Raw genomic sequence first — 14129 nt, forward strand, 5'->3', positions numbered from 1 at the left:
ACAACACTATAGTGATATTAGAATATCAAAGTTAAGACTATTGTTAGCATAAGATGTCAAATCATAATCTAAGGTTACCATAATTAAATCTAGAATCGACCAGGAAAAGAATTTCACGAGAAATTGAGACATCGTGCAATTGTACTCTAAAAGTATTCAAGATAATAAAGTACAAAGTCAATTGGAAAGCAATTATAATGGTAGTACGGTCGTTTGAAAATCCATTATTTGGAATATAAACTGTTACTGTATAAATTGTGTCAGCGTGGAACTAGTGTATAATGCAAACTAAAAGGTTGTGGACGCACGGCGTCAAAAACGCTGTGCATGCAAAATATAATGCGATACCGCACTGAAGTAATGCAGAACATGTAAATTAAAAAAGAAAAGTTTGGAATACTCACCACGTGAAATATTCATGTTGTATTAAAATATAATACCTGAAACACTGGTTCCAGTTTTATTGACCTAGGTTATCGCGGACGAAAACGAATAGTTCGAGGTGGAGTTGCTACATATGTAAATTTCAAACAAAATTTTAAAATAAATAATAAAGAAAATTATGGGTAAACACGCGTGGAACTAATGCTCAGAAATCTAAATTAATAATTAAATTTTCATACTTGCATATAAATATGCACCGATCCGAGTAGCAATGAAATTTCCTATCAGGGATAGAGATATGAACAGAAGGGTGCAAGAGAAAGAGGCATAAACTGGATCGTACGCTCACACGTACGCACACCAGTTTAGATTTAAAGTCCAGCTGAATGAGTATGCGCGGATACGTGCATATTTATATTCACCGAATAATCCAACGATGCCTTGTGAATTCTTACGTCTTCTTTATAATTAAACTTTATTATTTTAAACTGAACGAAATATAAATAATTTCATTACAAAAAAAGTGATGAAAGCATATCAAAACTAAAATAACATCTGTTTATAGGCAAAACTCCTATAACTATAACTTATAAATGAATATCAATAGGAATTAAGTGATTTCACGAAGATTCAGCTGACTGATAATAAACACTATCATGTATTCAGCAGGAATATCAACATGCATGAAATGCTGAATAAAATTAACTGCAAAAGCATTTCCTAATCGTCACGTCAAGGCAAGTAAATATAAAAAGAATACTGATAATCAATTTCTTTATTTCAGCGAATTTTAGTACAAGAATTCTATTATAAAAGCCCTGTTACAAATACTCCCATCACATAAAAATTTGATTTCGAATTGCCAGATTGCTCACAACAGCTATAAATAGCATTCGATCAATTTGGGCGAATATTGCAATGAATATTGGTCAGAAAATTCCATCCTTCAGTGGATTCAACTTCCAAATTATCAAAAATTCGCTCTGAACGAGTTTACCATTAACCGAAGAGCTGAAACAAAATAGCAGTCTGAGGAAGAACTTATTAGTGAGTGGTTCTTCTCTCGGTATCTTTTTCTTTTTCAAAAGTTAAAGTTATAATCGCCCGTCTGCGATTCGGGATTGGTTGTCAATAGTCTCCAATTTATAAAAGAGGTGTAGCCTATTCACGCTGTGCGGACGTTAAAAAATCATATTTTGACAAAGAACTCGCCCGACGAGTTATTCAATTTTTTTTAAGCTTTAAAGCTTTACTTTTAAGGCTTAGTGAAAGGAACACGAGATACCGTGACAAATATCACGGAGAAAGATTCTTCTCTCGAATCTCAAAACAAGAGAAGAATTTTCAAAGGAAAATTCTAATTTAGAATTACTTAGGAAAAAAATAGAGAAGAGGGGATTTTTTAAAAGTGCTGTCGCTCTTCCTGCTAAGTTCCACAGGGAGTATAGAAAGAAAAGATTCTCTTTCTTTCTATAACCAGTCTTCCTGGAAAATGTTAATTCTATACTACAAAAGGGGTAATGTAAAATGTATAGTTCTTTTTATTTTTCAAATAAACTTGGTAGAAATTTAACACATTTTTATACTCTGAAATCAAAGGTTTTGTATCTTCTTGAATTCGCCCCCCCCCCCAGAATTTAAGCACCGCAGCAATCTCACTCTCAGTCCGAGTGTAGTAATCTCTGAACCCATTAATAAAAACGAATCTAGCATAGAGTTAAATTTGGCAGTTTGTGAAAGCCTCAACGTATCAAAAGTTTTAATAAAACAATAGACATAGACAATTAAAGTGACGGTACGTAACATTATTACTAAAAACATTAAGTTTTAACCAAGCTGTAGCATTTTTAACAGAAGAGAAAAATGTTTTATTCAAAAAGACAAATTTTCAACAAAACACGTATATTTTAAACCAATAGAAGATAATTTTCTAACCGAAATAGAATATTAAGATTTTCAAAAAAAAGAGAAAATTTTTTTTCCAATCAAGTTACTTTTCTACCAAAAAAGTCTTATTTTTAATTAAACATGAATTTTTTAATAGAAAAGATCAGTTTTTAACTTCAATTGACTAGTTAAATTTTCCGTTAAAAGCTTAATTTACAACCAAGTGAAATGCAGTTTTAACCAAATAAAATGCAAATACGTGAGTTCATTACATATACATTACATTTACACTCATTTTGCATTACAATTATTCTATAATTTGAAATTTCTTCTTCTATTAGACAGATACTAACGTTTTGTTAGTCGAAAAAAATATACGAATACGTATTTCGACGTTATCAAGCACGCGCGCGTGAAAACAATTGCAAGCTCACATCGCTAGTGAGCGGACCAATCAGTTGTTCTCACTGAAAGGCAGTCTGCCTTCCAATGAAATGGTAGGAGCCAGTGAAATTTCTCCTTATTCTGCGATAAACGAGACGCATTAATTTCAGAAGTCTTGAAATAAACGGTTCTTGACTATACCTAATACCTAACTTCCGTTCAGATTGGTAAAAAATCAACAGTCCCTGGAACTGGAGTTCTGGCAGGACTCCACATGGAACCACACTCTGTCAGATATCACTTCCTTTTTTTCCTTTGCATGTGGCACCTCTTTTCTTTCTAACTTTATTTTAAAGTTGTGAGTTTATTGGTTTCTGGACGTTTTTTATTAAACAAGCTATATAATGAATAAGCTTCGTATTTCTATACCCATTATTCTTGCAAATAGAATATACACAATTATAAGATATACGTGGCTAATTTACGGTACATATGAATAATTTTAAAATCTGGGGTTTTCCCCAAATGTTAATATATTTGAAACAAACTTAGTATTCCATCTTTTTATGCCGAAAGGCATCGGAAAACTTTTGGGCCGCAAATATTTTCGGAAAAAACACTTTTTTGACCCCTCCTAGTGTACATCAATGCGAGTTACTTATGGAACCAGTATGAAAGAGTGCTATGATGGCATGAAAATGTTATTTCATCAAATTACCATAGAATTTTTAAATGGCATTTTACTTTGACTTAAAAGTAATAGGCGATAGCAATAGTCATAAGCAATTTTTTGCGCAACAAAAATTCCAAGAATTCCGAAGAATTTATAGACACAATACTTTCAAACTTTCATAAATTGGAACTTAATATGTCTATTAAGATTTAATTCCTTAGTCCTTATTCGGACTTTTTCTGATAATGTAGAGTTAGTTAGTCCCGAAAATGTTTGATGATTTATCAGGAAATAGCTAAAATAGAAAACCAGTGAAAAGCAAACAGGAGCAGAAATGCTTTGGCTAACTATTGTTGGGTTTTTATTATCGACATAGCAAACGTTAAACACCGACAAGTGTCTGAAAGAACATTTTTTTAAAATATTAAAATGTTAGTTCCTTGACGATTCGTAATCTGGTAAATTTAGCTCATGTGATCTTCAGACCGAGTCAAGTAGTAGGAGGTTCAACACGCTGTTGGCGCGTGCATTTTTTAGAGTTTTTCAAAGTCTACAGTAAGGTATAGGCACCGTGCGGATCTTTTATCCGTTTAACGGGATGCACCTTTGTGGCCATCTTTATGCTACAAGGGCCCATGGCGATCCAGTTTCGATATTGCAACGTAGATGCTTTTGTATGGTAAGACGGCCAACTTGTCATGCAGGTAAACGAACACTGTAAACATTTTCATAGGGAATTGTACCCAAAATTGTGTTGCCGCGAATTCCCGAAAAGATGTGAGTTTTCCCTAAGATTTGATGGGGAATATTCGCTATGCTTTTGATTTATAGCTTAAAAGGGAAGAGCCTCGCTCTCAAGGAACCGCCTTGTTGATCACGGTATATTTTTGTAAAATTCTATACACTTAGATTTGCATAGTTTTCAATCTAAATCTATTCTTAAAATTCAATGTAATCTTGAACATAGAATAAATTTCAAGAATCTGTAACACGTTGCATTGTATTTGAATTTCGATTTCTCTGACAATAGATTTCCTGAAGGACTTGCGGCTGCTTGTTGCTGCAAGTCGACTACTCGAATACTCGTCCGGCGATCGGATGCGGACTTGTAAATCTGCCGCTCCTCAATTTGTTGTGTTCATATAAGTGTTCAATTGTTTAGATGCATACAAATTTGAATTTTGTTAAAGTGCCGGTGACTTGTTCCATGGAACATTGTGACTGTTTTAATTCATTAATTATTTCTTGTTTATGCACTTTTGTTTTTACGTAACTTTGAAGTTCGTCTTTCCTGTATAACTATAGAAGCATGTTCGGAGTGTAGTTTAGTTATATCCAGAGTATGATCTGAATTTCTCGCTTGTTTTAAGTGTGACAATGTGGTGCATTTTGCCTGTTCTATTTTCGGAATTTCAGAAAAACTTTTGAAAAACTCAAACAAGCTTGGATGGACTATGTTTACAAGGTACGTCATCCACTGCCTACTAGTGACACCTCTGGTAGTTTCTGGCAATCAAAGTGGGAACCATGCTACAAATACTCTCCTTGATGTTGATGGTGCAGGTATTGTACCATCTAGTCCCTCTTTCGTCACTGCCTCAGAAAATTTTGACACCCGGGACTCGCTGAACTCTTGCGCAAAGTGGTTTCTAACGGCCAAAGCGAAGCGCTTTCGCAGTCATGTGAGATTCTGACAAGATTAAGCGCAAGACGCAAGGTTAAGAGAGACTTCTCTACCTTGAATATTGGATAGACTGTCAATGAAAAGCGTTTCATTTACCTTCGTGAGGCATTAGTACCACTGAATAGGAAAATTATGCTATTGGTCCAGGTCTTCGTAGGGAAACAAAGATATAATATAATAATACTTGTGAAATGCTGGCGGAAAAATTTTCTGCCGCAAGGCGGATGGCTCGCCTAGAATACATCTGTCTAACATTGAATCTGTTAAAGGACTACAATAGAAACTAATATCTAATTCCATTATGCATTCGATTTTTTCTAGTGGATCATGTACTTTATAGTTTATGCTACTGCTACATATGTAAATATCTCTCATATTTTATATATACTACTGCATTCTGGCCATTCTGTATACTGTGCCTTCTAAAGATAAATACCAATTAAACTTTGTATTTTTACTGCGCTAATTCAGCCTTGCACTGCATCTATAATTCGAACTTTCTCATGCTTTTTTCATACATTATGAACTTTATGATACTTATTGCTTTTCTAATTTCTGCTTCTGAATGTGCCCTATATCCTATTCTTAATTGTAATCATGTAAACTGAATTATGTTGGATATTACTCTCTGTTACTTTAGCTTGACGGAAAGACTTTTTCTACTTATTTACGTATTTCAAACACTGATATATTGAACTATATTTGAACTTTACGAATGAATCTCACAATCGAAACTTTAAATATTTGTCACGTTATTGCTCAGTCCTTACCTGCCCATTACCTTGAATTCAAACATCACTTTATGTCCTGTTCCTAGCATATCAAAGCCTGGCTTGAGGCCTGGCTTACGCCTAACATTTCTATGAGCCTTGTAGCACTTGATAATTACACACTTTTGCGCAGAGATAGAGATGAGAGAAGAGGGGGTCGGGTCTGTCTCTATATTCATGGCAGCCTAAGGGATGTACAGGCGGCAATGGGTCCTCTTGCCAATTACCCTACGGCTGAGTACCTTTTTATCAAAGTATTCTCGCCTCAGGCCAGTGTATTGGTGGGTGTCATTTACGAACCTCTTAACGCCTCCTACGACAGGGAACTTAAGAATGACATTTTTGACCTTATACCTAATTATAATAACATTGTACTCACGGGCGAGCCAAACACAAATCTTAATGCTACCAACAATTTAACTCACTATTTAAAATCAGTAGTTTTCTCTGCCGAATAATCTATAGTACCCCATGATACCACCCACCATACTGAGCATTCTAATACATAGATTGACTTGATGATTCTGGATGATTTAGACAAGGTGATTTTTCTACTCAACATTCAATCTCATTCCTCTCAAAACATGATATTATAAACATCCAATACCAGTCCCTCGTTAGTCCATCTACATACCTCCGAAGCAAAGAAGAAGTCTACTCCATGGATCACTTCTTATATCAAATATTTGATAAAAGAAAGAGATTTATATAATTAATATAATGGCAATTCTATCAAAAACAGGAATTTACAGGAGGTAAAATCAAATGCTTAAGGTTCTGATGGTACTTCAATTAAAATGATTCGCCTTGATTTACCAGTCATCAGTCCTATTCTCTTGCAGGTCTACAATGTATCTCTGCAGGTGAGAATATTTTCTAACACCTGGAAAGAAACGATTATTCGTCTTGTTCCTAAAATATCTAACCCTACGTCTCCCAGAGACTTTCGTCTTATATTCATCCTATGTGCCTTGTCTGAACCTTTCGAACGCATTGTCTATCAGCAACTTACTTCAAGCATTAAAAAAAATCATGGATCCAATGCAATCTGGGTTCCGTGCCAGACATAGTACATTTACAGGTTCACTTAAAGTAACTTTTGACCTTGAAATTGCAATTGATAGAAAGGGAATAACGATTGTTGTCTTTTTTGACATTTCTAAGGCGTTTGATATAGTTAACCATAATCTACTACTGGCTAGGCTCAAATCGCTCCACCTCTCTAATGTTTTCGTTAAATGATTTGACACGTTTCTTAGTAATCGGTCTGAAAGAAGAAAAATGAGCAATGGCGAACTGTCAGTTTGTGGGGAGGTTAAGAGTGGTGACCCTCAGGGATATACGCTTGCACCCACTTTATTTAATATTTTTACCTTTGTACTTGGTAGCGAACTTTGAGACTGCAACATGTACAGGCAGATATTGAGTTCGTAGTGAAGTGGGCCTCGACAAGTGATTTCACTCTAAACTCTGCTAAAAATATGGCTATAATCACATTACCTTCTTCCTTTGACTACGGCTGTGTGCTTACGACCATATTACTGATGAGCTGAATAATAAGCTTGAATGCACGCTTCATTCTTGCATTCAGTTTATCTATAACATCCGTAAAAGTGAACATGTTAATCAATATAGAGAAAGAGCAGGACTTCTTAACGTCGCCAAAAGAAGACAATTCTTTACGTGTAATTTGCTTTATAGCCTATTCAGTAACGAAGCCTCGCACTATCTTCTTAACCTTTTCTATTTTATTGATTAAGATCAACCCTCGCATTTCAAACTTCGTGAAAGGAAAACAGTACTAAAAACGCAGCCACACCTTACGTGTACAATGCAAAGGTCTTTTATTATTCGTAGTGCTCGTTTTTGGAAAAAATACCTATAATAATTAGAAATATACCTTCTCAATATCACTTTAGAAAACTACTTTCTGGTTACTTATTTAACAGATCAAATCCTACCCTTCAAATTAAACATTAGTAAAACTTAAATCCTTAAATTAAAAATATACGAGTGTATGAATAAATGTATTTACTTATAAGTATGTATATTTGCGTATATATATATTTATAGTATTTTTCTGTTTTTGGCTCTTGATTACAGAGTTAATCATCTTTACAGAAGTAAAATATTACTGGGACTGTATCTCGCATAGAGACCAGATATCTGTCGCTTTGAAAGTTATTGCTTCTCCGAATTCACATACATGCGCAACGATGAGTTGCAAGTATGATGTTGCCGATACGCAAAATACGTAAGGTGCAAAGTGCACATGAGCCAATTTTGTTCTCTTATAGTCATTTGGAATTATTCCTTCAGACGGCACGTGTTGCAGAAAAGTCCTGACTAATTTTTTTTTAATTTCACCACGTATCATAATTTAGAGATTTCAGACTAATTTATGTAATTTACCAAATAAATAACCAGTCTAGCTTTCCTGCTCAATGAATTACATCGTAAAAATGTGTACACATTCGTGATCACAGAGGCATCAGTGGCTATTGTTATGTTACTTATGACTTAACTATATCAAATGAATCGAATACAGGTGCTTTCTATTGATATTTTGAAATCTAAAAGCCGCAAAAATTTATTTTTTACAAAAATGTAAAAACTTACCAATTTCTAAATATTTCTGATGAACAGGATCGTACTGCTCCCAGATGAGACTGCGAAATCGGCTTCTTTCTCGACTGACAGGTAAGATTGGATCATTCTTACCATGGTGTTCTATAGCATTTGGATTTCTGAAACAAAAATTTATTTCTATACCTTTAAATTACTTTTAATATGTATCCATTTATGTTTTATATACATTTATCAAATTTTTAAGCAGATTGGAAGTGAATGTGCATGTTCAATTGATCATGTTTTCATATCTCTTTTCTGTTTCTTCCCATGGGAGATGGCGAAATAATTCTCTACGAGCTTGCCAATTAGATAAAACTTGTTATGTCTAAACTTATCATACTCTCTCATATTCAGGAAAACCTCGTTTTATGTCAAGATCAGAAGGATCTGTCCTAGTGACAAGGAGAAATAAAATACACATATAATGAATTATATTTATTATTAATATTACAAGATTGAAAAAGTGTTACCAGAAATTCAAGATTAATATATTATTTCTTGAATTGGTATCATGAAGTTAGGGGTAAATGCATCTTGTGACCAGCACCTTGCAAAAAAAGGTCTGGGCTTATGCCAGATTCAGAACTGAAGAATTGTTAAAGTTAAATAGTATCAAGGGTGTCTACTTTGTTTTCTTCTTGGATAATTCGTGGAATTAGACTGAATCCGATGATCTGTATTTTGAGGGCTAAACAGAACTCAAGCATCAAATTCGAAGACTGATAAGCTCCGGGAAAAATTGATTGACTCGGGTGGTCTAAACTGAAGAACTGAGATATTGTTCTTCTAACATTTACCCTTAGTGTAAAACAATTGCTAAATGAGCAGAAATAGGAAAAATTATTTTGGTCATCAAACCTTTATTTCAAACATATAAAAGTGTCCAAATCCATACAATCAACCAACGTTTCGACACAGCTTTGAGTCTTTTTCAATGTCAAATTAGACTATAATAAAGTGAAATTAAACAAATATCGTATGTTAAACTTACATGTCAAATCAAACAAAACTTGAAGTTCAAAAACAATTCAAAGTTTAAACAAAAATTAATTAATGAAAAATGTTAAACTAATTACAATATTCGGTTTATAATCCATAAATTAAAATGTTCTCTGAGATCATTCATACATTTACGGTATAAATAAATTTTTTCCTATTCCTAAAGGCTCTAAATGATACTTTTTTTAACCAATATGGATTTTGGATAACATTTTATATATGTCAGAATTATTTCAGAACTTTGTCATTTTTTAATCTTTTTATATATTAAAAAAAGTAAATCTTCTCATACGATCACATGTTACTTTCAATTATTGATTTTGCGATTATGAATCTCTGAAAGATTCCAAAATTTAATTAGAGCTTCATTAGGTACATTTTAATACAAGTGTGTTCCAAATATCAAACGATTTTCATTTGTAATTCTATTACCGAGGGTAATCCTTGAAATTTGTATCTATTTGTGTAGCTGGTTATCCCTATACTTTATACCGATGGTCCGTACGAAGACTAGCACCGTTCAGCGCAGTACGAACGCAAACACTGTTCGACGCTCCTAGCGAAGTGTAGCAGGGTTCAAAATTCCTTTAAGGACAGTAGCACTACTCCTCGAACACTCGCGAAGCTAAGCCCTACTAGCGGGTGCTCGCGTAGATTAACACGACTTTTAAAACGCCAAAAAATGTAGCACCATTCGAAGAGAGTTTATTCAGTGCTCACGAAGAAATGCACGCTCCATAGAGCGCAGGCAAATACTAACATCACTCGCAAAAGACTAGTAAAGCGTTACACCACTCGCAAAAACCTCATTAAAAGTAGCACAACATGTCAAGCGCTGATGAAGATTAGTATGACTCGTTGTTGCACATAAAATTAATTAATTAAAATTCATGTAATGAAATATTTCCAAAGTCTACTGTAAATACCCAATAATTTTAAATAACATTCCGTACGTTAATGAAAAATTTTTTCAATTTGACGAGTATTTTATTCATATAACAAAACATTAAAAGGTATTATTTGAACGTTTTGTTACAGCAAAATTAAATTTGATGTGAAATTTAGTCTCTGACATGCATCATTTTTAAAGATTTTAGATATCATTATAGAAGTATGTTTTGAACACTTATTAATCGATTCATGATGTTTTTAGAAAAAGGATGTGTGTGTGACCTAAAAATACTGTATGATAGACTCGATGTGTTTTAAAGTTATAGGGTTTATTATTTTCGTCTTCGAGTATCAAAGAAATTTATATGGTTTTTATTTTGATTGGTCCTTATTTATGGCTCGATTAAGGTTTTTTCTTTTTTCTCCTTGCGTGACTGGAAACGATCACACGAGGAGAAAACCACTTTCTTGCACAGCATGCCCAAGTGCACTATTCAGATGATACGTAAAGAGTTTACGCCTTTACGTGCTATGCTGTGCGCACACCGCCACCATCCCTGTGGAAGACAGCTCTTGCATTCTTAGCTATATTCCTAGAAAAGAGAGAACAATAGAGGTAGTACTGACACGCGATATAGTAAGGAGTATTTTAAATAATACTATAATAGTATTGCTAAATAATTCTAATTCATACAAGTTTTGTGTAAAATTTGATATTAATCCAATTTTTTCGAAAGGTTTTTATATCGATAAAATTAAAAAGCTTCCGTGGTTCTTATTCAAGTGAAAGCTCCGATTTTCCCGTTCTATTTCAAAAGGTATTTCGGAGCAACTTTACCGCAAAATAATTATTGTTGTACAACTCACAGTTTACGCATTTAAAATGTCTTCTTTTCACTGTTGATCTTGTAAGTATTGAAAATCTGATATGGGAATGCATGATCAAAATTCACTTTTTTTCGTTTTATTACAAAATAATACTTTCTGACTGGTGTAATGTCAGAAAATGCACCAAAACACCTGTCTAACACTTTTACAACTTTTAAAATCATCAGAAACGTTCTTATACTCATTTTACCCTTTGTAAGTTATGCTAAGTTTCGCCAGCGTTGTTTAAGACTCTTCGTCAGCTTCTGTGCTAATTTTCGTTAGCCGGCTTGAGCCGTGTTAGAATTCGTAAATATTTTTGAATGGTGCTAGTCTTCTTATGGACCATCGATACATATTTCAAGTTTTCCTAATATCTAGCTTTTATTTTACAAAGCAGCTGTTCGTTTGTCGTTATCTTTTCTTTCATCAATCATAACCAAAAACTTAATGTTGTGTTCGTTGCTTGCTTTGCCTGTTAACATGCAATTTTAGTAGACGGTTTAGCCTCAATTTTGAAGGTGGTTAAACTTTTTTAATCTTATTTGGACCGGAAATTCTTCTTTTTAATTTATACATTATAAATAAATATATTACTTAGTTTAACCTATTTTATGATTTTCTCTTGTTTTTTAAAACTATAAATAGTTTTCTACTTAAAATTTTCATTTATATGTTGGGCATTTAAGATTAGCGGACGAAATTTTTTTTTACATATTTCTTTAAAATTTAGTTTGATTCAACCTTGAACAAAGCCCAAAACCGTGTTGAAACGTCGGTAAATTGTATGGATTTGGATACTTTTACTTATTTAAGATAAAAGTTTGTTTGAATGGTCAATCTGCGACATTGATTTCTGAGTTTTTGAAAGGTCTTTTAAGAGAGTATTGTATTTTGTCGATTGTTTCATATTTACCCATAGAAGTTACTTAGAATTGTACCAAGGGGGCTTCCGAAACTTGAATGGACTGAATGGACTGAATGGACTGAATGGACTTATATAGAGAGAAATTTTTGGAATAGTGTTTCGAACTTTGTGAATATAGATACTCATTATATTAATGGAAATGTCTCTAAACATTTTTTAAAAAATATTTACCAAAAAGTAGTACATTTTCCTTAAGATATAATGGAAAATATTTGATATGCTATTGTGTAATAACTTAAAATTTCGAGAATGTATGTGAGGAAAATTCCTCAAATTATTTGGAATATTAATAAAAAAGTAAGGATCAGCTCGACCGTAGCAATGGAAGAGCTTCTCTCTGACGGCATTACTAGACGGCATGGTATTTTACAACAATAAATATCTTTATACGAAATTACATTTTCAATTTATATACAGATACTATAATTATCATTAATAATATTAATTCGTATAAAAATAATTGAATTGAGTGGCATAGAACCTCATTTGTGCGATTTCGCCATACGACGGAATAATAATTTATGTACTACGTTTGGTTACACAAACTCATTTGTTGAAGTCAAAATTCATTTGTTGGTTCCTGTAATAATTCTTGATTTCGCAGAAAACCGGCCATAATGAGAATTTAAAATATGAAGTACTATTCTATTCCGAATCATCCCTTGTTCTAGTACAGTATCAATATTATCACATGCGTCATACACCAATTTTGTATTTTTCAAATAATGACGGGTGTGTTCAAAAGTGATAATGGAAAAATGTCACAATAATAAAAGCGATAAGAAATTTAATCGATTATAACATCAGACACCGAGTTATCGTCACTGCCGACCATCGTTACTTGATCGGCGAGGGCATGGAGGAACTTGAAAAGCAAGTAAAAGCCAGGTTCGACGATACTGAGGATTATACCCCAACCGCCTAAGAATATCGTTCCAGGAAAATATAAAAATTGACGTGTCATGCCACTTAAATGTTCGAAAATGTTATTTCAAATGAATTGGTACATTATGGAGTACTTCACCTGGATATAATTATTAATTACTCTTTTGTTTCGCAACTAGAATTGTTACATTATCGCCCTAACGTCACGGATTGAAGGGGCAGAGTGTGACAGAAAATTGTTCCACATAATCATTTAATTATAAAATTTTAATAATTATACCATCTGTGGACGTCAGGATGAGAATTTTGAACCTGCAGACGAACCTTGGGTCTTTGAGGTACAGTTTTTAATTGAAATTTGTAGTCGATATATCAGAATATCGACCGACTCATAATTTTCTTAACGGTCATAGGGTCTTGAGGCCCAAACGAGTGTTTAGGGCGGTAATCAAAATACTGGATTAAGAAGAAAACAATAGCGCGTTACTTTTCATCGTGCTTTTTTCAAAAGACCATTGTTCAACATAAGAATTGTTAATTTCTCCGCAAGGTAGGTTACCGATCATAATTAGAGAATTACATCGTCGATTTCCTATATGATAAATTATGTAAGTACAATATAATATAAAATGGCTATGCATGGAATTTCCTTATAGGTTCCTCAAATTATCGTTGGGTCCATCCAACTGACCGATCCTCAAAATAATAAGTTTTTATAACGTTTCTATTCATTAACAACGTATTTCACTTATTTAAATTGTCACAAATATTGATCGTTTGAATAAAACTTTACATGGCATAACACTGTCGGGAAAATATTAGGCAATCGTCTGTAGTCGAAATGTTTTTTCATCTTAGTGGCTTCCAGAGAATTTCTTAGAATTTGAAATCTGTCTGCGTAATTGATAACCTTTCCTTCTGTGTGTTTATATTTTTCTTGAATCAAATGGTGTAGACGCAGAAGTTTTTTCATACATTCTTATCTATCATAGTACGTAATTTTGTGCAAGTCGCATATATTGTCAAAAGATTACCTTTTTAGAAAGTTGTTTTAAGTTTTTTTCTATTAGTTCTTCGTGGATCCTTCAAGCTTTTTAACAGGTAGGTGATAATTCTGTGATTAAATAAAAATCCTTATTACTTATT

General features: G+C 33.3%; 1 protein-coding gene across 3 annotated transcripts in view; it reads right to left on the reverse strand.

Moving 5' to 3' along the window:
- LOC117174994 (neuroligin-4, X-linked) overlaps positions 1 to 14129 on the reverse strand; it is a 450915-nt gene that overhangs the window by 99935 nt on the left and 336851 nt on the right. For all 3 annotated transcript variants that reach the window (XM_033364481.1, XM_033364480.1, XM_033364482.1), the window contains one exon: positions 8402 to 8529. In XM_033364481.1, coding sequence (XP_033220372.1) covers positions 8402 to 8529 — 128 coding nt within the window. The remainder of the gene's footprint in view (positions 1 to 8401; positions 8530 to 14129) is intronic.

Source organism: Belonocnema kinseyi, chromosome 6 (assembly GCF_010883055.1).
Source record: "Belonocnema kinseyi isolate 2016_QV_RU_SX_M_011 chromosome 6, B_treatae_v1, whole genome shotgun sequence".
Lineage (NCBI taxonomy): Eukaryota > Metazoa > Arthropoda > Insecta > Hymenoptera > Cynipidae > Belonocnema > Belonocnema kinseyi.